This window comes from Xiphophorus couchianus, chromosome 5 (assembly GCF_001444195.1).
Source record: "Xiphophorus couchianus chromosome 5, X_couchianus-1.0, whole genome shotgun sequence".
Classification (NCBI taxonomy): Eukaryota; Metazoa; Chordata; class Actinopteri; order Cyprinodontiformes; family Poeciliidae; genus Xiphophorus; species Xiphophorus couchianus.
In genome coordinates this window covers 26,890,231-26,913,867 of record NC_040232.1, presented here as the reverse complement: position 1 = coordinate 26,913,867, position 23,637 = coordinate 26,890,231, and the positions used below count along the sequence as shown (strand labels likewise).

The following is a 23,637-nucleotide window of genomic DNA, read 5'->3' as shown; positions in this document are numbered from 1 at the left end:
TGTTGCCAGATTGGACACGTTTTCACCATTCCAGTAGAATCCTGTTCTGGTTTAAATATAAGAAATAACAACCAAAAACGTTCTGAATTGTCAGAAGTCTAAAAATGTAGCAAACCAATAGGACATGTAAGATTATATTTATGACTTTCTGAGTTTCAGTAGAGGTTGCCATTGAGGTGATTTTTCTGATTGTTTGTTTGTTTGTTTGTTTTTGAGTTTAGTGGGTTTTACTTTGCGTTTAGACTGGAAAACATCAGTCAGATCTGGCAACCCCGACCCAAAATGAAAACGAGTTCGACACCCCGAGTTTCACCAGGTCCATACAAGCATTTACTTGTTCTTCTTCCCTTCCTCTCTCTCTTTCTCTCTGTCCCGCGTAAACACCACGGCCTTTTCGCCGCCAGCGGCCCTCGTTAGCAGAGGGGATCTGGCGGCGACGGGCGACGATGGCGCTCGAAGACGGTGACGGAACCTGGCGGAGGCGAGTCGGTGATTTAATGTGACGCATGTTAATCGAGGGCCTCGGGGTGGCTGGCCTTTTCCCGCGCGTGCACGTCCGCGCCGAAGACGACTCTGGGTGACAACATTAATTACTGCCGCGGCGGAGTGTTCACAGACCCCTCCGCGTGGTCCATGTGTGAGCAAGAGTCGGCATGTGCGTGTGTGTTTACAGCGGGGCTTGAGGGGAAGCTCGGCGCTGCATCACTTACCATTTGGCCTCTGTCACTTAGAATCACTGGCTGTGCCACATATCATTCACACTCTCTGTAAAGAAGCTACTTATCTCCGTGTCGACCGCGATCACGGCCGGCCCGGCTGATGGACATGACAGGACAGGAGAGCGAGAGAGAGGAGGAGGCAGGAGACAGGCAGCAGCCGAGTGGCAGAAAGGAGGACAAAGAGAGAGAACGTGAGGAAAAGAAGGGGAGAAGGAGATAAACTGCAGAGGAGATGAATAAGAAAAGGTAGAAGGAGGAATGCACAGCTATGAAAGCGTATTCATACACTTTGACCTGCTTCTTGTCTTCTGTTGCTGTGGAGATGGTGCGCTCAAGGTGGCACTTTGCCAAAGTTCAGTTTGTTTGGTCCAATTTTTCTGGAACATTTTCCTTCCCCATAATAAAAGAAAATGGGGAAAATTAAAAAAAGAATAATTACTTGGTTTGGGGCATTGGCTGCTTCCTGTTTAGGGAAGAGGCGTGGCCAAGATCAGTGGTCTTAGACAGAACAACAACAGGACCAACCTTGTGCTGGGCAGCAAGGGGTGTTTAAGGCTCAGCTGTTCATTGATAATGTTTTGCTTTTCCCCAAATCACTACAAAGTTAGACTCCTGCTTCTTTGGGCAGGCGGTTCACTAGTATTCTCCAACAAAATGCAGAGTCCTTCATAGAACAACTGGATTTACACTGGGATCAAATTACACACAGCTTAACTATTTATTTAATTACGTGAACAAATGTTTACTCTGGATTTAATTAATAAGAGTTAAGGAACAGCAGATTTGTCAGATATACTTCTTTTTTTTTGTTTCAAAATTATTTCCCTTCAATTTTATAAACCTGCACAGCTTTGTGTTATCCTATCGCATTAAATCGAAATGCGATAGGGTAATTTGTGAACAAATTTCTGAATAATTTTGCAGAGCAAGAGAGAGACATAAAGAAACCAGAAGAGAAAAATAATAAATGAAAGGACGTAAGTAGGGAGAAGAGAAAAAACACAGTGTGTCCAGATCAAGCTGTTTGTGGTGAGTGGCACTCAGTCATGCAAATCCGTTTTCCCCAAAGTTGGCGCGGACGAACGCCGTTCCACTTCATTAGAATGCACAATTTCATCTCTCTAATTGACAAGCGATTAATAATGTATACCATTTGTCACAGGTCAGGTGTCTGCGGCGAATCACGTCTCCGTTTAAAAAATATATAAAATAGAGACAGCTGCCCGGCTCAGGGCGGGAGGGACTCACTGCTCCGGCTGTCACGGCCAGCATGAACGGGGGGGGGGAAAAAAAGAAAAAAAAAGAGGAAGACGACTCTTGATTTATTTCCGCTCAACGCCGGCGACGGAACGTGGCGTCCGACAATGAGGAATCGCTGGGAATGTGAGTTCCCGTGCATTTATTCACCATCTCTCATGCCGTCCGGTGGCTGGATGGAGCTGTGGGGGTTGGCCATGTGAGTGACTGATGAAGAAGTGGCGAAAGAAGTTTGAAAAGCGCATTAATAACAGGAGAATGGTACTTTTTTTAAAAAAAAAAAAAAGCAGGACGCCAGAGTTCTTGCATGTACGGATCATCATGCTGGTCATTATTAACGTTCCTCCTACTGTTACTGCGATTAGTTTTGGAACTTGATTAGCAACTAAAACTCTCAAGTTGCTGAATATGACTTCATAAACTCACACAGCAGAGCTTAAGAGCAGACGTTTTTAATATCAGTGTTGTGTTTAGGCTCCTGGAGGTGCAACATCTCAAGAGCCTAATAAAGATGCAAGCTTCTAATAAATACCGAACGGGCGCAGATTCTCATAAGTTTAAAGAATGTTTATTGGAGCTTTGATCAAATCCATTAAGGAAACTTTAATGCATTTTTAAAGGCCATCTACTCAGGAAGTGACACCTTAATTATATTGCAATAAGAAAAGTGAGTTTTCTTTTTTTTTTAACTATGCAAGATATTAACAAATTACTGTAGATCTGCAAAGAACTCTCTTGCCAACAGTCGGGGAAAGGAATGTTTTGCTGATTTGTCAGATAAATGCAAGTATTTTTGTGTTCCTATTTGCACTGCAGAAACACAAAATATTACCAAGTATTTTCTCTCTAACTTCTAGCAAAAGCATTTTAGTCCACATCCCTAATATTGACGATAAAGTACTAGTTCCACTGCCTGCTTATTTCACTTATAACAAGACGTTTTCCCCATGTTATAAATGATACAATCTAGTACATTATCATCAGTATTGAGAACCTGCTGACTTAAAACAAGCTCCTTAAATCTTGCTTAAAAGATACTTCGAAGTTAGTTTTGTCTTAATTCAAGATATTTCCACTAGAATCTAGATTAAAAAAAAAAACAAACACTTGGTAAGGTTTTGTGTTTCCTCAGAGCGGTGGGTCCACGTCGTGGCCGCGTTTACCTGTGTGGGACCTCATGTGCGTGCGCAGGTGGCTTGGCTGGCTGAAGCTTTTCCCGCACTCGCGGCAGAAGCACTGGCCCTGCCGCATGAGAGACCTCAGCATCCCTGGTCACGGACACAAACAGGAAGGAAAGGGGAAGAATGCACCATTAGTCACGACGCAGTTTACGCATATTTTTACAAGACCGATCAACACAAAGTAACTAATAAAGTCAGAGGAAAAGAGAAATTTGTATTCAGACCCCAAAAAAGAGAAATGTATCTGAAAAGTGTGGCGTGCTTTTGCGTGGGCGATAAATCAGATCCCTAGATCTGATGTTGTTGTAGCTGCAGCAAAAAGCGTTGACTGAGCGGAGATGTCTTACAAAGCATGTCACATTTTTTAGATATTTTGTAAAAAGAAAAAAAAGAAAAAAAAAATTAAATCCATGTGTCCATTTGATCTATCGCATCAAATCAAAATAAAATACACTGAAGCGTGTAGTTGCGAGACATTACAGGTGTGTGTAGGCCAGTCACAATAACAAATTTTGCTGGACGATAAATTGTTCCAGCATTTTATGCGATAAACAATAATGTTGTTTTGACACCATTTTCAAGTCATGTAATGGTAATGGCATAAGAATGCAACAACACATTCTTACAGAGCAATAGACTGTAAATTCAAATGAATATTTAAAACTGAAACTGGAAGATATTTTAAATAACATGAATTATGAAGTCTCTGTGACTTCATAATTCAGTTGTCGTTCAATAAAAGGGCCAGTTGAGCCCAAAGTACCAGACTGAAGACTTTTGTTTTTGGTAAAAAAGAGAGTGAGGAGAAAAATAAATATATCATGCAAATGTAAATGATTGAGCTTGTTTTAATTTATCATGCGATTAATTGATTTATTGCTTACTGCGACAGGCCTAGGCATATGAATACTTCTGGAAGGCACTGTGAGAATATGAGGATCGTTTTTTGTGAATCAACGGATCTGACTTTAAGATACTTTTTTTTCCAACATGAAAAAACTATATAGCGTTTTGCTAATTTCCGTTGTAAAATGCCACTTTTTGGAGAACGAACAGAAAAAACAAAATCAGGAGCTACCGTTAACTTACAACCGATCCGGACACTGCTACAAGTGGGAAGGCACTTTCCACCATGTTTGAAGGAACCAAATGAAGACATAAAGGTCAGTAATGGACTGAATGCGTGCAGGGGTGTGTGGGGGTGTGTGGGCGTGTGTGTGTGTGTAAAAGCCTGGGTGATGCGGCGGAGCTAGGTAGCATCAGCAATGGACTCAGGGAGGCATCATTAGTATGTCTAATGTGTCATTATGAGCGGCTCGCTCGGGGGGCTGGACTGCAGCTGTCACACAGCATCATCTCAGAGGCTGACAGCAACACACACACATACACACACACGCTGCATAAATTACAGGCAATTAAAACGCCCCGGCTGTGATGTGCCCGCTCCGCTGCCCGCGTGTCACATGTCAGGTGTATGTGTGTGTGTGCGTGTGTGCGTGCGTGCGTGCGTGTGTGTCGGTATGCGTACGTGTTTCAAGAACTGAGTGTGCATGTTTGGCAGAGGGTGAGACACATGGTAGGTTAGCGCTTGCGCTCACACACACACACACGCCCAGTAACACTGACATTGCGTAGACACGTTAATGGACTTAAGCAGCAAGGAAGAAGGAACTTGAGAGAAACCTTATGCAAAATGCAAAGTAAGAGAGGTTATGTAAAGTTTGTAAGGCTCAACATGTTTGCTTGAAACTTGAGTTAATCTAGATGAAGAGTCCAAACCAGAAGTTTAGCTTATAGTATCCAGTTAAGTTCAGTTGATTCTCCCACCTGAGCTGCGGGAAAGCTCAGGTTGGCGCTTTCGGTAGGTTTGCAGTTGCGTTTCTATTTTGGCATTTACAAAGCTCAGAAGTTTTTTTTAGAACATGCCATAAACTTCTCCACATGTTGTTCTGGTTTTCTGTCTTCTGTCTTACTTGGTTTTCTTGATGCTGTTTGTTCTCCTACGCTCTTTAAAGATGTTTTCACACTTGATAGTCTGGTAGACTTGGCTGGATTGGGAACCAAAATTCCCAATCGAGCCAATCGTGAAAGCGAACATTGTGGTTCGCTTTCACACTGCACTGTCAAACACTTTCAGCAACCAGTTGCCCTCCTCGCCTGTGGTGGCACTGCACCAAAAACCACCAAAGGAAACGACATAAAATCCTGTGAAGAAGACATAAGTGTGACTTTCTTCTTCTCGAAATGCAAGCAAAAATGGAGTGTTGTGACGTTTTAGCGGTCCTTGGCAAAAGACTCAAAAATTTTTCTCGCTAAGCATTTTGTTTGTTTTGGTTGTAAAATACCCACAATACCCTGTGCTTTAGTCAGCTTCCTGTTTTTGGAGCAGACTCCTGTCTGCTTGACATTCAGATATGAATTCAAACCGCAATAGTGTTCACCTTCACTGAACTGGGAGCTAGGTTTTTAGGTGGACCAGAGTTCGCTCTTTGGTTTGATTGCGCATACACACTTCCCCAAATGAACTGGACTTTCTAGACAAACAAACCAGAGTTCTATTAAAGCGCACTAAACAGGGCTGGTGTGAATGCGCCCTACAAAACCTCTGAGGCCTTCACAGAACTATTAAATTAAACAGAGGTGGATTTTATTTTCTCATTTCACAGCAGTTGAAGGTAAATGGGTGCAGCTGATTTTATTTAGAGCTATGGGAGTAAAGGGAGCTGAACACACATGCACTATAAGCTATCATTTTCCTTCTAGTTTGCAGCTATACACCAATTTGTGCTGACCTGTGTCAATACTATTGCCCGGCATTGACCTGGCAGGCTCCAGGAGTCGGCTGTCAACATGAAGTAGAACTTTTTTTTTTTTTTTGCATTTTCAAAACCCATTTTGGTGCCTTTTGTGCAACCAGCTCCATTTCTGCAACCAACGCGAACTTCTTTCCAGTTCGCTTTCAATATTGGAAGCAGAGGCAACATTTGCATGGGGCATTTTAAACTTCTCGCATCCATTTAATGACATTCTGGACGTAACAGACACACACAAACACACACACGTACACCCCTACGACCTCTTTTGCTGACGGATAACAAGCCCGAGGCTTCGTGGCGCTTAATGCCTCCAAAGCCTCCAGCGGACAAGGATCGCCCCTGTGCATATACCTGGACGAGTACCTAGTAGCTGTTTATGACGAATGTTTCTGTGTTGGTAGGGGGCGGCGAGTGAATGGGCAGGGGGCACAGCAGGAACAAGGAGGACAGAGAGGTGGAAGAGGTGAAAGAGAGTGTCTCTGGCAGCCCGACTGCTGGCCTCTGGATACTCCACTTCCACTCTGGGCCGCCAGCCCTTCTCACTGACGCACTAATGAAAGACAAGACAGAGCTGGACAGAAAACACAAGCGCACCAACACACACACACACCCGCGCGCACGTACACGTCGGCACATACTACAGAGGGAAACAGGAGAAAGACTCAGTTGCTCAAAAAAGGTCACTTTATAGCATGTGACTCAAAGGGCTAAGGCAGATGGTGACGATATGCGCCTGGACGGGTGACAGCGATGTCACACGTCTGCTCTGGGGCTGTTGTCTCTGACCCCTGGCTCCGTACAGCCCCGCTTGACCTCAGAGACACAACCCAAACTGGGCAAATATTACGGATGTTGGGTAATGACCATTTCCAAAGCAGCTGGTGGGGTAATTATTATGTCTCATCTTTCTCTTGTTTTTTTTGCCTCCCTTTTCTGTTTGTTCGCTTTCCTCTGCGCGAGTCTCTTCGTCAGGCGGAGCGCCGTGACCCAAACAGTTTGTGACAGCTTTCTGGAACAGTGGAGCGGGGGTCCGTGAATGCCTCGCAGACCTGAGAGCAGAAAAGGTTTTCTCGCGTCTTTCACGGTTAGAAAAAAAGACAAATGTTATCTACGCACTACTCCTGCTTTTACATCTTAAACCCAAGAACATGCAAGTCCAACCAGGAACTTTAGCGCGCTTAATGGGGGTTTTATGTGACGGAACAACACAAAGGCGCACATTTCTGTGGAGTGGAAAATGAAATGATGACTGCTTTGCAATACTTTAACCTGAGATTTTCACAGTAGATTTCAGTTACTACAGCTAGAAACCCTTTAGTCACATAAAGACAGTTACATAGTCAGCCTGCTGTCACCTGAACAACCTTTCTAGGGTTAAATGATCAAGACGTAGAGAAACTCGTCCATGTGTTTGTCTTTAGTTGCGTTGATTACTGCAACAGACAACTGCAGCTGATCCAGAACCCCACTGCTCATGCGCTCACTAAAACTAGCAAGATAGAACACATTACCCCAGTTCTAAAGTCCTTCCACTGGCATCCTGTAGCTCAAAGAATATACTTTAAAATACTTTTATCAGTTTAAAACATCCTCCCGACCTCACTAGGGGACAAGGGTGTACAGAAAATGGATGGGTGGAGTTTAAAAAATCCGGCTTAACACCACAATACATTAAAGATCTGCTGTTGCTGTATCAACCTTCCAGACCTCTCGCGTCTTCTGGTTTTCATCTGCTCCGCCTCCCCAGAACCAGAACCAAGCATGGAGAAGCAGCGTTCAGCTTCTATGCACCATAAATCTGGAACAAACGTCCAGGAAAACTGCAAAGACTGAACCACTGAGTTTCCCGTTGATTCCTAGTAACTGGAACATCCATCAATATATTTGATGTGTATTTGCTTGATGATTTTGATGATGGTGTTTGACAAAGTGTAACATTTATTGCTTGTTTCATAATTGGTGACTGAAGGTATTTTGCACTGCCTTGTCACTGAAATGTGCTTTATAAATAAACTTGACTTGATAGAACTGTGATGGAGATTCACAGCTCAGCTGGCAGAATCAAAGAAAACCATTTTGGAAGGAAAGTCGTGGGAATTTCTGCTTAAAGTTTGCCACATACCATGTGGGGGGACAAGTGGGTCAAAGTGATGCGTTCAAAAAGTGATCTGGGCTTACATATGGATCGCTACGTCACCTCGTAATACCAACCCACCATGAGACACGCTGGTGGTGGTATTGTCATGAGGTTATGTTTTACTGCATCTACCGGGCAGGTCAAGGGTTAGAGCACAGGTGTCAAACTCCAGTCCTCGAGGGCCGCTGTCCTGCAACTTTTAGATGCGTCTCTGCTGCACGACACCTGAATAGAATAATTAGGTCATTAAGGCTCTGGAGAACTGATCTACACAAGGAGGAGGTTTCATTCCAGTGTTTTGTACCTGTGGCACATCTAAAAACTGCAGGACAGCGACCCTTGAGGACTGGAGTTTAACACCCCTGGGTTAGAGTTTAGCTCTTTCCTGGTTACACCCACCATTTCCATCAAGTTGACAGGAGTTTCAAGGCAGAAGCGCATACACCGGTACGGTCTGCAGGAGACGGTGTCGTTTCATCATTCGTGCACATCTACATTTCTGTAAAAGACTGAGCACGGCGCGAGTGGCTCCTCGCCAGAAGGGGAGAGCGGCAAGGTAGCGCACACTCTTTATAGATTTTTCTTCTGCCAGGTATTTTTGTTCAAAAGGGCTCAGAAGCAAGCCATCCAATTTCAGTAAACATTTCTTTATTCCTTCTGACACTTGACATTTGCTCTAAGATCAGCTGCTTGAAGCAACTTTTATGTGAGCTGAAGATGGGGAATTTCATGTGAGAAAGCACTTTTCATTGTAGAAGCATAACAATTTGGTGTAAATGTATGAACAGAGTGTGGTTAATGAGTAATTTCTACCTGTGGGGTCCATCAGAGAGTTGGCCGCACCCCAGTGGTGGTAGAAAGGAGCCAGATTGTGCGGGCTGTATTTCTTAAGGTAGCCCAGGACATCGGTTGAGGTGTCTGGTGTCTCTCCAATCGGCTCTTGCTTCACATCCCTACGGCTCTCTGAGGGTATCGAAGACGATGAGGGGGAGGAAGAGGCCTGCGCCACGGCTCCCTGTGTCTGGGAGATGCCGTAGTTGTGCGTTGTGGGCAAGCAGTGGTTGATGGCGTTGGGTCTTGAAGGGGTTGGCCGACTGTGGATTTGGGATTGATGAGGTTGATGAGGGGAGCCCCGAGCTCGGCTGTATTCTGAGAGGCTGTGTTGGTTGGACAGCATGAAGCCCAGGCCCTCCTGAGGCATCATGTAGCGGTCTGCCATCCTGGATGGTCCGGAGGAGCTGAGGCCTGATGCAGGCGGTCGAGAGCGGCTCCCGGTGTTCTTCTCCAAAGAGCCAGAAGGTGCCTGAGTGCTGACACGAGGATAGATTTCCGCCTTGGGTCTGAAGCGCTGACTTTGGTCGTCCATACGTTTACTGGTGCTGCTGCTGCTGCTGCTAACTGGCCGAACGGGGACTCTCCCAACCTGCTTGCCAGATGCGGATGAAGAGATTCTTGAGGATGGCGTACAAGGCGTAGAAGATGATGACGGGGTGACTGCGTGACTGACCGGCCTGCTCTTTTTTACAACCTCATTGGTGCAGGTAGGAGGCCGCGTCCGCTGGCTCCGCACCGTCGGAGGGAGCGGCTGACATTCCTTCCCTTCCAGTACAGGTGGAGGTCCGGTGCGTCTCTTTGAGGACGAAGAGCTGTTCCTGGAGGTCTTAGAGTTGTTCTTAATAGCCCATTTCGGAGCCAGATTGGAGCTGCTGCTATTGATGCGATGAGCCACGGTCTGATGCATCCAGAGCACCTCTGGGTAGCAGGTGGAGTGAGAGCAGAAGGAGCACTTATGGCTTGGGAGGTTCTTTTTATCTAAAGTTATGGAGGCTACGCCCCTGATCCCATTGGCTCTCACACATAAATCCATCGGGATCATGGCAGGATCAGATGAAGAAGGACGAGCAGAGAGATAAGCATTCGGAGAGGTTTTTAGCCCTGGAGTAAAAGCTTTCTTAAATTTGGGATATTTGCTGAGGGACCCTCTGTCTGAGCTGGAGCTGGGACTGGGGACAGGGCTGGGTCTGTCTTTGGAGGCAGCCTGGTGTTGTACACGAACATGGGTGAAGTAAGCCTGTGAGTCCGCGGTGACAAAGTCACAAAGGCTGCAGATGTACGGTTTTTCATCTGTGAGGGAAAAAAACATAGTTACTAAAATCAGGCACGACAAACTAAACAATGTTTAATGTACCAATCTAGCTCCGGCAACAATCCTCCAGATTTATCTGGATGCAGACAAAATACATTTATATTTACTATATGGTGGATATAGTAAATATCCACCAGGGGTCAGTGTAGCCCAATATAAAATCTGACTTAAAGGTCACCTTAAGATTAGTTTCCAGTTCAACAACACGCATAAATCAAATAATAAACACATTTGTTAGGTTTGTTGTAGCAAGATGATAAATATTGATGGATATGACTTTGGATTTTTATTATATTATTATCATTATGACCATAATGATAATGGTCATAATAATGACATTATAATAATAATTATATTATAAATATAATAATATAATTATAATGGCTATTATCATAATAACCATTATAATAACAATAATAATGTCTTATTATCATCATCATTATTATTATTATTATTATTATTATTATGTTTTTTAAGATCCTCTGCAGAAATTTCAATTGTACATTTTTTATTTTGTTGCTTACATCTGTTTCATTGAACTGATACATTTCTCTGATGTGCAGCTCCCTCAATTGTCCACAAGGTGGCGTTCACAGCCTTGTAATTGAAAAAATGGTTTTCCACATTAATCAAAGTTTTGTCTAGTCAGGAAACAAGTTCTTGTCGGAACTACAAAATACCAAGAGTAAGTAATTTAAAAAATGTCACTCATCAATACAAAACCAAATAGGAATATCAGGACATTGTGCATGTCTGTAGACATACAGAGATAAACCAAGAAGAAAAAAAATTATCTACACTTCAACCTACTACTAGAAAGGAGATGCCTCTGCCTGGGAACGCCCAAGTGCAACAATCCCTTTTATTTGTTCCCCCCCCTCATGTTGATAACTCTCTCTCACAGCAATTTGTTTTAACATTAACATAAAAGGATGCTTAAGTAGCTGAAAGATATAACAGTAAGTGAAAAGCATATTCACACACAGATCTAAAGGGGGAGAGAAGGGGGGTTAGTTTCCTGAGACAGGAAGACCTGAAATAGCACACAGCTCAATTGGGCCTGAAGAAATGTTGCAGCTATTTTAGAATGTCAGCACCAGCTGGGAAGAGCGGAGACGATCGCCTTGTTTCTTTGCTAATATAAACAAATGCATCAGGTTATGCAGAAATATTAGAAAAAACACATATTACAATCCATCATTGAGCATTTTTCAGTAATGGTTATGTTTGCTTTTGTCTTTCCTTCTTCATTTTTCCATTTACGCTGTAGTGTCACTGGGCTACAAAGGCGGTAAAATTGATTGGCATTCCAAAAATGCCTTTTGTACTGCTCAAGTGCCATCAGGAAGAAGAGCTTCAGTTAAACTGTGACGTTTACAGCTGGTTCATATTACATAATAATGTCAACAAACTCTCCAGCAGAACTGGAAGCTGTGCGATCTGTTTGATAGTATTTTTAAACAGCACTTTTTTTTAAAACTGCAACTCACACTGATGGACTTTGGGCATTTCACCACATGGTGGCTCCAGTGCCCACTCCAAAGAGACTGATAAGCCGAGCATTCTTCATCATTAGTTGTTTACATCAGAGTGACAGAGGTATCGAGTGGGAGACTTAATGAGGTCTACAGTCTTTTCTGCAATTAAAACTGCTGACAGAGTTTGTTCCAGTTTCAGCGGCTAATGCAGAGCACTAGAAGCCACAAGGTAAGGCAAGTACTTACTAGCAAATCCTTTTTATTTATCTGTAATGACAGTGTTATTTTTCTCGTTACTGTTTTCTACCTCTGTTATGTAAAGGATTTTTGTTGTGTATAAAAGAGAACCTAAAAAGTCAAAAGTTACTGACTAACCTTCAATTTCTCCAGAGTTCGAGGTTCCCATCTCGGAAGCCTGATCTCCAAGCGTCGACGCAGGTGGGGAATCTCCATACCCTGGGGTGCTGGGTCTGCTGGGGGAACCGGACTCCGGGTCGCTGGTGGGTCCCCACTGATCATCCCTTCCAGTTCTTTCCTTGTCTCCCGCTGGCGCCCGGCCGCCATCCTTCCTATGAACCCGCTGGTGGACGATCATCTGATGGCGGCTGCGGAACATCTTGCCACACTCGAAGCACTCTTTGCACTTGGAAGAAGACGCTTGTGACTGGGATGATCGCCGTTTGTCCTGTCGACTTGAAGGGCGGTACTCTGAGTCGCTGAGGCTCTCCGGTGTCCTGTCGCCTGAAGATGTGTGGCTTCCCAACCCTGAGCTGCTGCGTCTCCCTGAGCTGCGTTTTTCTTGGCCTTGCAAGACATAACGACTGTTCTCCTTCTCATAAACCACTGCGGCATCGGTAAGGGCTTCGTCCTCCATGCTCCCTGCGCCATATGAAGCTTTGTAACTTGGCTCCACTGGCTCCACAACTCTTCCTTTAGTGGCTAATTGCCAAGCCTGGTAGCTGCAAACTGGATCTAGTTCTGGAATTCTTTGACCAAGAGTCTTTTTCTCGCTGTCCTCCTCTTCACCCGGCGTCTTTCCCTCAACGCATTGTAGGTTAAAGTATTCCAGGAGACGTCTCTTCGCAGCTGGTGAATCCACATCATCAGTAGACCTGCAGTGAACTGGGGATTTTCTGCCAAAATTAGGACTGTGAACTTTATCGTGGGCTCTCAGGCTTTCTTTGCTGTGGAAAAGGTTCCCACATTTCGAGCACATCTGATAGACGGATGTAACAGAAGTTGTCGTTATGTCGGGATCCTGTGCTACGTCATTTATAGTGGTGGGAGGCTCTGCCGAATCTGCTTTGGAGCGAGACCTGGACCTGGTATTGTGGGTTTTCATATGAGACTTGAGAAACCAAGCTTCGCGGAACCTTCTTCCACATATTCGGCAGCAGTGGTCAAGGATTCCGGCATGTTTCTTCATGTGTGACTTCAGAAACCAGGCCTGGCTGAACACCTGGCCACAGGTCTCGCAGGGGAATGTCCCATCGCATTGCGGCTGGACGGTATCAGGCTCGGTAATGACCTCTTCCTTAACCGTAACTGTGTCCTCTTCTGCATCTGCTGTTATGTGAACTTTCTCAATATGGCTCAGGAGCTGGTCTTCCCTCAGGGCCTCGTACCCACACAGGCGGCAACAATACGGCCGCTGGTTGCTGACAGACTTTTCTCTTTTCATGCTCCGCGCAGGCATTTTCCTTCGACTCTCCTCTCCGACATCCCCGTTGATCATTTTGTTGCAGGCAGAGCTGCTCTTAGTTGGACTGGTGCCTCCATCCAGACCCTCGGAAACCTTCATCTCCTCTTCCTCTGCTCCGCCCTCTTCGTCCTCATTAGAGTGGTGGCTGGACAGCGTGCCCAGTTTGTGGCTGCGGATATGGACTTTGAGGTTGCCCTTCTGAGATGCCCTGTGGTCGCAGTAGGGACATTTATAAGGGCGTGCGCCCGTGTGGCGTCTCATGTGCTGCGAGAACGAGCTGAGGAAAGGGAAGCTCCGTCCACAGATGTTGCAGTTGTATGCCTCTGGGATTTTGTCATCCTCTCCTTGAAAATCCTTTTCAGTGTTGGCTTTTTTGCCAGTCAGCTTCTCTTGGGTCTCCATGAGCTCTACGCTGTCTCTAGGATTCATGGTATGGATGAAACCCCCCTTTGTACCTGATTGTTCACAGGTTCAGAAACATTGGAAATCACTGCTATCTGGAGAAGTACATCTAGGGATGTATTTCTGTATCAGTCCTGTCTGTTAAAACGCCACACTCAGATCTCAGGATACTAATAAAGTAAATGAACTCAAGTAAAAACTCAACATATCAGTTTCTTTTTCAGGTCCTAATAGTCATTGTCGATTAAGGGTATTTTTCTCAGTTTCTGCTGATCCACAATACTTTTTGGACTCCTTGATCTGGCTTCGTTAGCCTTAGTTTATATTTCCACACATGTGTCACAGTGAAATTTTCATCACAGGACCTGCAGAGTTGAAAGGAGACAAAAGGGGAAAGAAACAGAGAAATTGTTAGTAAATCTGTGTCACTTTAGCTTCAAAATCAATAAAGCTAATCCGATATTTTAATATGTAGACAGGTTGACCAAAAGATGTATTGTTGGCAGAATCTGCGAGCTGTTTGCTTAATCCTAGGTAGATTAAAGATCAAAAGTTGACCATCACTGTAGGTCAAAACACACATTTGCAGTGGTAGCGTAAAAGACGGCCAATAAACACCAAGCAAACATACAAAGCCAATAAAATGGAGCTAGTGTTGTGCACCGCTGCTATTCAGGCCTACATGATGGCTCTGTGATTGTGCCTTAGTGGTGCACGGCCTGGGGGGGGTTGGAGGGTCTTGATGCCACAGCGGCTGAGTCAACACTTTACACAATTAGGGTGATGGCTGAGGTGAGGGGGAATGGTAGTTGTGTGCACATCAGCAAGATCAGCAGCAGTGCCACCCTGTTCCCTCCGCGCTCCCCTCCCCTCCTCGCACGCCTCCATCAACTGACGCTATCACATGACAGGGATCTTAAGTACACAACAGGAAGTGGCTCTTCAGACAGTTTGCTTTGCTCCGTTTCTCAAACGGGAGTCTGAATGAGGTCGGGGAGCGAGTCAAACAGAAAGAGAAATACAGATAGGCATTGAGACTTCAACAGCATTGACTAATATCACGCCACCAGAGCACTTTTCCCTCAGTACACGGTCGGACTTTTCAACACCGTGTTGTGATTCGTGCACATTTTTTTGTTTTTTTGGTCTGGAAGTTGCCAGATTAAATGTAAATCTCATAATTTTTGCTTCATCTAAAAGGTCATTATGACCATTTAATCGATCAAAGCGGCACGTTTTACTCGTGTAGCCAGCTATTATTATCACTAAACAATGGAAATGTTAAAAGAAATTTCCACGAGAAGCCTGCCTGTGCGCATGGACTATATGAAATGTGACTGACAACATTATTACAGGCTATTACACAGAGTGTCAGAGCCCATAAGCTCAGTTACTGCCAGGCTCTAATTACAAGTGGATAATTGATCATAATCACAAGAGGATAAGGTGGGGGAGGAGAACAATCATATGTCTTAAATTCTTGCAATGAAAATGACTACCCTTGCACCAGAGCCTCTTATCTATCTGGTCTGGTACAGGCTGCTGGAAAGCGCCTCAATGGCATACTGGGATTGTTCCCGGGAAGCTTACTTCCAACAGGCGAGAAGCGCCACCGCCAGTGCAGATGTGGCTGACATTCTTTAGAAGCAAAGTATGTTATCAAAACCAGACCTCTTAAGGTACTGAAAAAAAGCTCTAAAGAGAAAAGAGGACAATTTAAATCTCCCTTTAAACTGTCAGTGAGTCCTAAAAGAGCGCATGAATCAAAGTGGCTCTCAGATTTTCACCTTCGTCCAAAAGGATTTCTCAACTACTGTCAGGTTGGTTTGCTTTTCACTCTTTCTACCCAAGTTATTTTCCCCAAAATGATAAACTGTCCCTCAGGTGTCCCACAAAAATAAAGTGATACGAAGAGACAGCTCGTTAGTTTTCAAGTGTGGTTCTGTTTAAAGGGTTTACGCAGGTGATACATGCGGTGGATAATTTTCTTTTGTCTTCATTGAGGTTAAATCTAGATTAGCTAGTCCCAGAGTCCAAAGCCAACACCTACTATCAAGAGGAACCAAGACGAATGCACACTTCTTGCTTCCTAAAGCGATTCAGATTTAACAATGTTATAACAGTCTATGTGGTCAGGGAACATTTTAAAGGTGCGGCCATGTTTGCATTGGGTGGGTCTTTACAAAGAAGCCATCAATTATTTAAATGGGAAATTGAGGTAGGAGGCAGTGCACCCCAAATGATCTTCCTATTGTCAGGAAGTGCGGGTGGTGAGAGTGGTGAGGCAGATGCAGCGGACCCAGGTATGATGAATATGATGTTTTAATGAAAATAACTTAGTCCAAACAACGAGCAGGAGTAACACACACTGAACACGAAGAGACTAAACATTGACGACACAGAAGCTAACATTGACGAGGACCCGACGAGGAACAAAGAACACAGGTGGAGTTAAATACACGGGAGGGTAATCATAGAAACGAGACACACCTGGGAACAATCAAGGGGAGGACAGGACAACGAAGAGACTTAAGGGGACAGAAAACTCTAAATAAACACAGAAAGACACAGATCATGACACCTATCTGTAACAGGACCAAACAAGTGAAGCGTTTTCAGTTACGTATAGCAATAAAAACAATGTAAACAGCAAAAAAAAAAAAAAAACATGACGGTGGTTTAAGTTATTGCTGCTTTTTTCTTTTGTATCAGGGAGCTAGTGTGATCAGAAACAGTCTACCTGTTCTGTTGATGTTCCACACAGGAAAATCATAGATGACGCATCACCTCCAGCCTCCGTTTTCCATGTGAATAACTGCTGGATTCGGTGTAAATAAACACGCATGAAGAGCCATTAGCCGGCAGAATATTTACACTAATGGGAGACGCCAGGGAAAAGTCAGGAAAGGTGTTTTTCTTCTGCATTGCATTAAGATCCATATTTGTTATCTGACCTGTTTTACAATTTCCAACACAAGTGAAATAAAGTTATAAAAATTGCCTTTTTAAAGAATAAGTGGATGTGTCCATCTGTTTCATACGCCGAATTACTAATTCTGAGAAAGTAAATGGTTGGTGGCATTTTTACTTCTGCATATGAGAGAACAAAATCTATTTTTTACATATTTTTATGTATAACCCTTATTAGGAACACATAATACGCTGCCATATGTAATAATATGCACTTTATGGCATATTCTTACACTGTAAATTTAAGAAAAAAATTTACTTTCACTGGTAAAAAAATACTTAATAAATTCAGAAATAAAATACCTTTGCCAACATGGCTACATTTTGTCAAATATAAAATCTCACAGATTTTTGATAGGCATTAGCTCTAGAGACTTTTCATAGAATGTTGATTATTTTATGACTGCGCTCATTTGGCAATTTTGAATTCTTATACTTTTAAAATGGAAAGTCCATCAGAACTACATTGAGCATGTGCTGATCAAAGAGGCCGAAGTTTCAAATAAGAAGAACCACTGACTAGTCCACAGCATCACATATGTTCCCCAGCAAGAGTAATAGTGGGTATTAGGTGCTTTTCTGCATCGTCATCCCAGATCCACTTTGAGTTTTTGTTCCTGAAAAATTCAACCTTCTCCTCAACTGTCCAAACCACAACCTTACAGTGAAATTCCTGGCAGCGTTTGGTTAACTTCACAAGTTTACATTCATGATGGCGGGGCAGAGGGGTTGTTTAAAGTTTTCCAAAACACACAACTGTTTTCTAAAAGTGAACTTGAGGGATTTATTTTACTTCCCTTTCGGTCCAGCTCTCTGTGGGTGGCAATGAGATAAAAATGGATCCTTATCCGTCCTTGTGTTTCAATTTGCTTTCAACTTTTTAATCTTTTCAATGAGTAGCTTTTTTCTCTAATGATCATTTCCTGAACTTTGAAGATCAATCACACGCCTCGCTTTTGAATGGCACGTTTTCTTGTGCTTCCCATTTTCAAGAGTGCCTAAGACAAACAGGGTTCAAACAGTCATTTATTAGTGACTTTAAAACGTTATGCCTAAATTTCCATATTAAAAATAATGTGAATCTCCATATTTGTTTTATTAGAAGTGTTTCAATAACTGGGTGTAAAGAATTTTATTTAAAAAAAAAATAAATAATAATAATCCTTGGGATTTTCTCTCCAACTAAATGTTCCTAAATTTCTGATTTGTCTTATAATTTCAGTGAGATTATGCCACTGCAATAAATAACATACAACAGTATAATAATAATTAAAAAAAACAATCCAAACACTCCCCATACCATCTGCTCTCTGTCTCCACATCCTAATGTTACTCGTTTCTTCTGCTTCTGGTGCTAAAAAAGATCAGGGGATAATGATCTTATTTCCCATTAAATAGCCTCACTGACCAGCGTTCAGACGATGCAGCAGTAAGTCTGTCCTCCACCAGACAGTCACGTGCAAATTGAAATGTAATCAGATTATCCACCAGAGGGGAAACAATGTGGGCCCCTGAAAACTGTGGCTAAAGAGAGAAAAAAATAATAAATGGCTTACAGAGGGAGGGGAAACTGTCCAGGAGAGATGAACAAGATTACTAATCGCTGGAGTCATCAAAAATGAGAAGATGTTTCAAAAGATTAACCCAAAACAAAAACTGCTGGGAAACCTGTTTTTCTTTCATAAAAAAAAAAAAGAATGCTTCTTCACAAGTCTTCTGTGCAGAGACAGCATAAACAAAAAGGTTTAAAAAAAAAAATCGAATAAAACTGGCCGTGTTTAACCCCAACTGGTACGGCAATTGGTCTTTTATTTTGGAGTGCAAATGTTCCACCCGTCCCAACATTTAACACCTGTTTCTCTTGAGCCTGCAGGAAGATAATCCCTTAAACACCGTGACCTGTCCAACCTCAGTTGAGCACCTTGCCACTAATGAACACTTGAGCAGGCCTATCACGAGTCACCGGGACTGAATGGAGCCCTTCGCTCAGTTGATGATGACTGCTGTGTCAAACAAAAACAAACCACAACCCCCGACCCCCGCCACCACCTCCATCCGAGCGAGCTCAGGCTCTCCTCTGCCCCGCTAGCCGAGCGCCGGGGCGCAGTGGGCGGAGGGACGGGCGAGAGCAGGAAATCTGCTCGGGATTTTTCCCATCCACAAGTGGGCCGACACGAAGCAGGCCCGGCTACTTCTGTTTGGGGCGGACTTGTGAGGTCCACATCTGGAGAGAATCTTGAAACGAGCACTGTTAAATTGTCCGTGAAGCCCAGAAGAGGACCAGTTTATAGCGTTACGTTTGTGTTTGTTTTTACCTACTCTTAACGCTCCAGGCCAGTTTGCCCCTTTACCAGTTCACACAGCTACCCGCCATCTCATTCCCTCCTACGTCCATAAACAAAACTTTTCATACCCATGTAATTAAGGCATTGCTTCTGTCTGCTTCAATAAAACAATAAAAAATAAAAAAAACCATTATATTACACACTAGTAGGCCGGTAAAGTTTGTTAGTCATGATAACAAACTTTGCCGAATGAAAAATCGTCCCAGAAATTGTTGCAATAAACAACAATATTATTGTCCTGAGATCCTTTTCAAGTAATATAAAGGCATAATAATGCAAGTACACCCTCTGACAGAGCAACTAAGACATTTTAAATATCAAAAAGATTAACACAACAACCGAAACAATAAATACAATACATAGTTAAGTCTCCCTAAACAAACGTCTTCTGAGACTTCTGGGATTCAGTCTTTGGTAGAAAGACAGAAACACGAGAAAAACATGCAATCATGCAAATGGAGATGATTGAGCTCGTTTTAATTTATCATGAGATTAATTGGTTTATTGCTTATTGTAACAGGCTTACACACTACTCCCATTTATCTTGGTTCTGATCTCTTGTAGGGACCAGGTGACTCTCAGAAAACATCACAAAATCAGACTAGAGGCTGAACAGACGTTTTGTCAACCAGAAATTAGTCAGAGCCCATTGCCACCTCCTGCTGACTCTTGTCTGTCACTTCATGAGTCACATTTTCCAGAAACACAGAAATTGAACTGCTGAACACATTCGCCTGGATCTGATTCTTTTTCACACCGTGGAGAAAACCGCGCTCCGACTAATTGCTCGACTTAATCCACACTACATACCCCCATCAAGGACATTAACACTTGTAGGAAGGGTTTTCTTGTCGACGCTTACTTTTTATGTTTTTTCCATACATAAGTGCTTAGCTGAAGCAGAACTTCTCAATAAGGATTTTTTTTCTTCTTTTTTTGTTTACAGATTTCTACGAGAAAAATATGACCACACTGTTACTGATTTCCTTTACGTAACCTTTAACCAGTCGCCCTAAAACGGCTCGTTTTCATTTCGGTGCCACGTCGAGATCATTAATGTCCTGAAAAGGCAGTTTGAGGCAGAATGCGTTGAGGTACTAAAAACTAAAAGAGAACTTTCTCCGCATTCAATGTGTACTTCTAATATTAGACATTTAACATTGAAGTAATTTGGCACAGATTTAATTTGACTTGATTTAATTTAAAATAATATTCAAGCACATTGTCATCCTGAAGTTCTACCAGGGCCAGCCTGCCATAGACCTCAAAGGACCACAGTTATGACGGGCCAGTTTTGGCCCGCTGGCCTTGAGTTTGACACATACCTTAAAAGAATCTCTGTAGTACCAAAAATGCATATCATGGATTAGTATTGGTATTAGAATCAAATTATTAGCTTTGTGACAGTCTCACTTGTCAGAACACAAAAAAACGAGTTTTCAACATTTCTCTATTATTATTATTATTATAACCACAATGGTTCGAGAAAAGCATGAAAACAACTTGTTACCAATAAGACGTAATGTCACAACCAACTGCTTGACAGTGCATTTCCCTGGAGGCATGAACTCGGGATGAGTACGAAAAGAACCTCTGCTGACTCAACAGCTCCCTCTAGAGGGTTCAGATTTTGCTTCCATATGTTGCAGGAAGTTGGTAAGAGGACATTCCAGTACAGACATCTTTTTAATTAAGTTTTACACAAAATGTTTCTGAAAGTGAAATTCGTCTTTCGTTTTGCTTGTTGTTTGGTTTTTTTTTTTGGATAAAAATTCTGTCCTGTAGCCAGGGTACATCCTTCATCCTGGCAATCATCTCAAAAGGAAGCTCTGGCACAAATCTCCTGCACCCCCAGGGTGTGGGGATTGGCTCTCATAACACACTGACTCACTCTGTCAACTTATCAGTGGTAACGACTCCAGGTTGTTCTCGTGGGGGTCATCCTTTAGCCACGACGGGATCATTCTTCCTCCCACACGCGTCAGCGCGGAGGATGAGGAACGCTATAAAGAAAATACACAGTTGTGGGGTTGGGGGGGTAACAGAGACTGAGAGCTCTGTTGGAACAGCAACACAAATGCACGCATACATCTAGAGGAGCTGAAAAATCAAAAAACAGAGGGGGCTTTTAATTTTGTGCGCGCACATCTTTTCAAAGTCCACGTACACACACTGTGGGCTTTTGACAGTGTTTCATACAGGCAGCATTGAAAGCTTGGTCAGCTGTACAGAGGTTCACACACAAACGTACACCCCTACATACATAGAGCACTTCACACACACACACACACACACACACAAAAAAAATCCTCGCTCTACAGTTGCTCATAAAGTGGAGACATTCACAAAGACAGAGGGGATCTATGGAGTACGGAGCACACATACGCATACACACGAAACAACTCAGTGCATAGGCAGTGTATTCTCAGACCAATCAATAATCCATTATGAACAAACTGCTCTTCACCTCCCGCCCCGTTCAAAACCAGCAGACAAAGAGCTCTGCTGTACGCTCCGCGATGAAGAGAAAAAAGTAAAGCACAGCTGGAAAGATCTGCCAAAAGCACACACAAATACACGCCTACAGGCTGTTGGCAAAACACACACACGCACTGAAAACTTTATTAAGGCCAACAAATGTGTCATGCCATGGAAAAAAGCGCAATACAAGGAAGGTAATCTGCAAATGTGGCTTCCAGAGAACCTCCTGCATCTTTGGTGTTGATTCCCAAACATCTGACATATTCAGAACTGTTTCTGTTTTGCAGTAGAGATGCATGAAGTCAAGGTGCAGGAAAGCGAGAGAAAGCAAGACTTTATTGCAGGAATAGAGATCCTTCCTGCCCACAGCACTACCATCCACAATGATTCTCTGAAGAAAGAGTTATTGTGGATGGCATGAGTTACAACAATGTCATTTGGGGTAAATAAACTATATTTTGACATTCTGCAGCTAACAAGAAGGCTTGATGTAGTACATGAACATTTCATGTTTTTATTTTTTAGAGCGTTCAGCTTCTATCTCTTGTGGCAGATGTTAGATTTAGAAATGACTGAAACCTTTGAAATCTCAGAGTAAAGGTATCCAGAGGGCAGCATGTGGCGAGCCATTGATGGAGACTATTAGTCCTCGACAAAGTTAACAGAATTGTGCAAAGGGAAGATGACATTGTACATTTCATATCCGTCATAAAATGCTGCTGCATGTTAGTTTTCTGTTTTTTGGTAAAAGAAGCGATAAAACCCGACAAAATCAGGTTTTTTTGTGTGTTTTCCAGAACAGGAGACCAAGGGCAACACACCGAGGAGTAAATTAGCCTTGATCAGATCTGATGGCGAAGGTCGTATACTTCTACTTTTACCACAGAAAAAGCTTCCTGTTAAGACTCAAACTTGACTCCAACACAGGTTCCAGTCTTGAACTCGGTCGTTGACCACTTTGGGTTCACTTTCAGCCGAGTTATACGATAGTTTTCCTCCTTTACGCCCCGCTGTGTCAGAGCAGGTCATTCTCAGAAGCAGAAAAAGCAGTGGGGGGGGCTCTGTGGCATTGTTGGGGTCTCCATTTCCCATCCCTATTCCGGGTCTCGTCTCTGCCTACCCCCATCCCTTAAACCGAGCCAGAACAATGGAGTGAGTCCATGCTGTCTGTTCCCCCCACCAACCCGCACCCTTCACCCCCCCGCCCCGATAAATAGGCTGAGAGGGGATCCTACTTGCCTGTTCTGTTAGCGTGAGAAGGGAGAGAGTCCATCAAGTCTCTGTTTATATGTGTGTGTGTGTGTGTAGAAGATGGCAGGTGTTTTAGTCAACCCTGTCCTGTTACATGCTGGTGGGTTTACTGGATGGGTTAAAAGTATTCGACTCAATACCATAAAAAGTGAGTAAATAAAGGAGCTTAGACCAAAAAAAAAAAAAAAGTCTGAAAAATGTTAAACTGTAAAAAACACAAACATTTCAAGCTTTTTTCTTTCTTAAAGTATTGTTTCTATACCTTCAACGTTTTAGTAATCGAGCCCGAGCGATACCTGCCGGGACAACCGCTGCCTTTTCTAAGGGGGCAAACCATCTTCAGCTTCCTCTGGGATTCACAGTGTGTTTGCATATGGGTGTGTGGGGGTGTGTGTGTGTGTGCGTGTATTTCCCTCCCCCCTCCTTCTCAAACTCTGCCTGTTTTTCTCACACTGCTCGTTAACCCCTGGTTGCTCCTAACTGAAAAGACTCTCTGCGCCACAACAGCCACCCCACTCCTGAACCGCAGCACTTTGTCTTTTCTCAACTGCATCAAATTCAAAAGTCGTTTTTAATAGTTTGGAGTCCAAATGGCAACAAAACGCCACACCCTTAAATCTCACCAAGCAAAAACAAAACAAAACAAAAAAAAAACAAACCCAAAGTCCAAGAAATCTTAATCCTGAACTGCTGGGCTGGATGTTCTTATCCAACTGTGTCTTTTCGTTACTTTCTTAACAAAAAAAAGACAT

General features: G+C 43.3%; 1 protein-coding gene across 6 annotated transcripts in view; it reads right to left on the bottom strand.

Moving 5' to 3' along the window:
• Positions 1 to 23,637, bottom strand: part of znf516 (zinc finger protein 516) — a 56,663-nt gene that overhangs the window by 6,165 nt on the left and 26,861 nt on the right. For 3 of the 6 annotated variants that reach the window (XM_028017926.1, XM_028017923.1, XM_028017927.1), the window contains exons 2-4: positions 12,110 to 14,203; positions 8,924 to 10,234; positions 3,140 to 3,244 (exon numbers count right to left, since the gene is read on the bottom strand). In XM_028017926.1, coding sequence (XP_027873727.1) covers positions 3,140 to 3,244; positions 8,924 to 10,234; positions 12,110 to 13,865 — 3,172 coding nt within the window. In that variant the 5' untranslated portion in view covers positions 13,866 to 14,203. The other 3 variants (XM_028017924.1, XM_028017925.1, XM_028017928.1) reach the window with 2 other exon arrangements.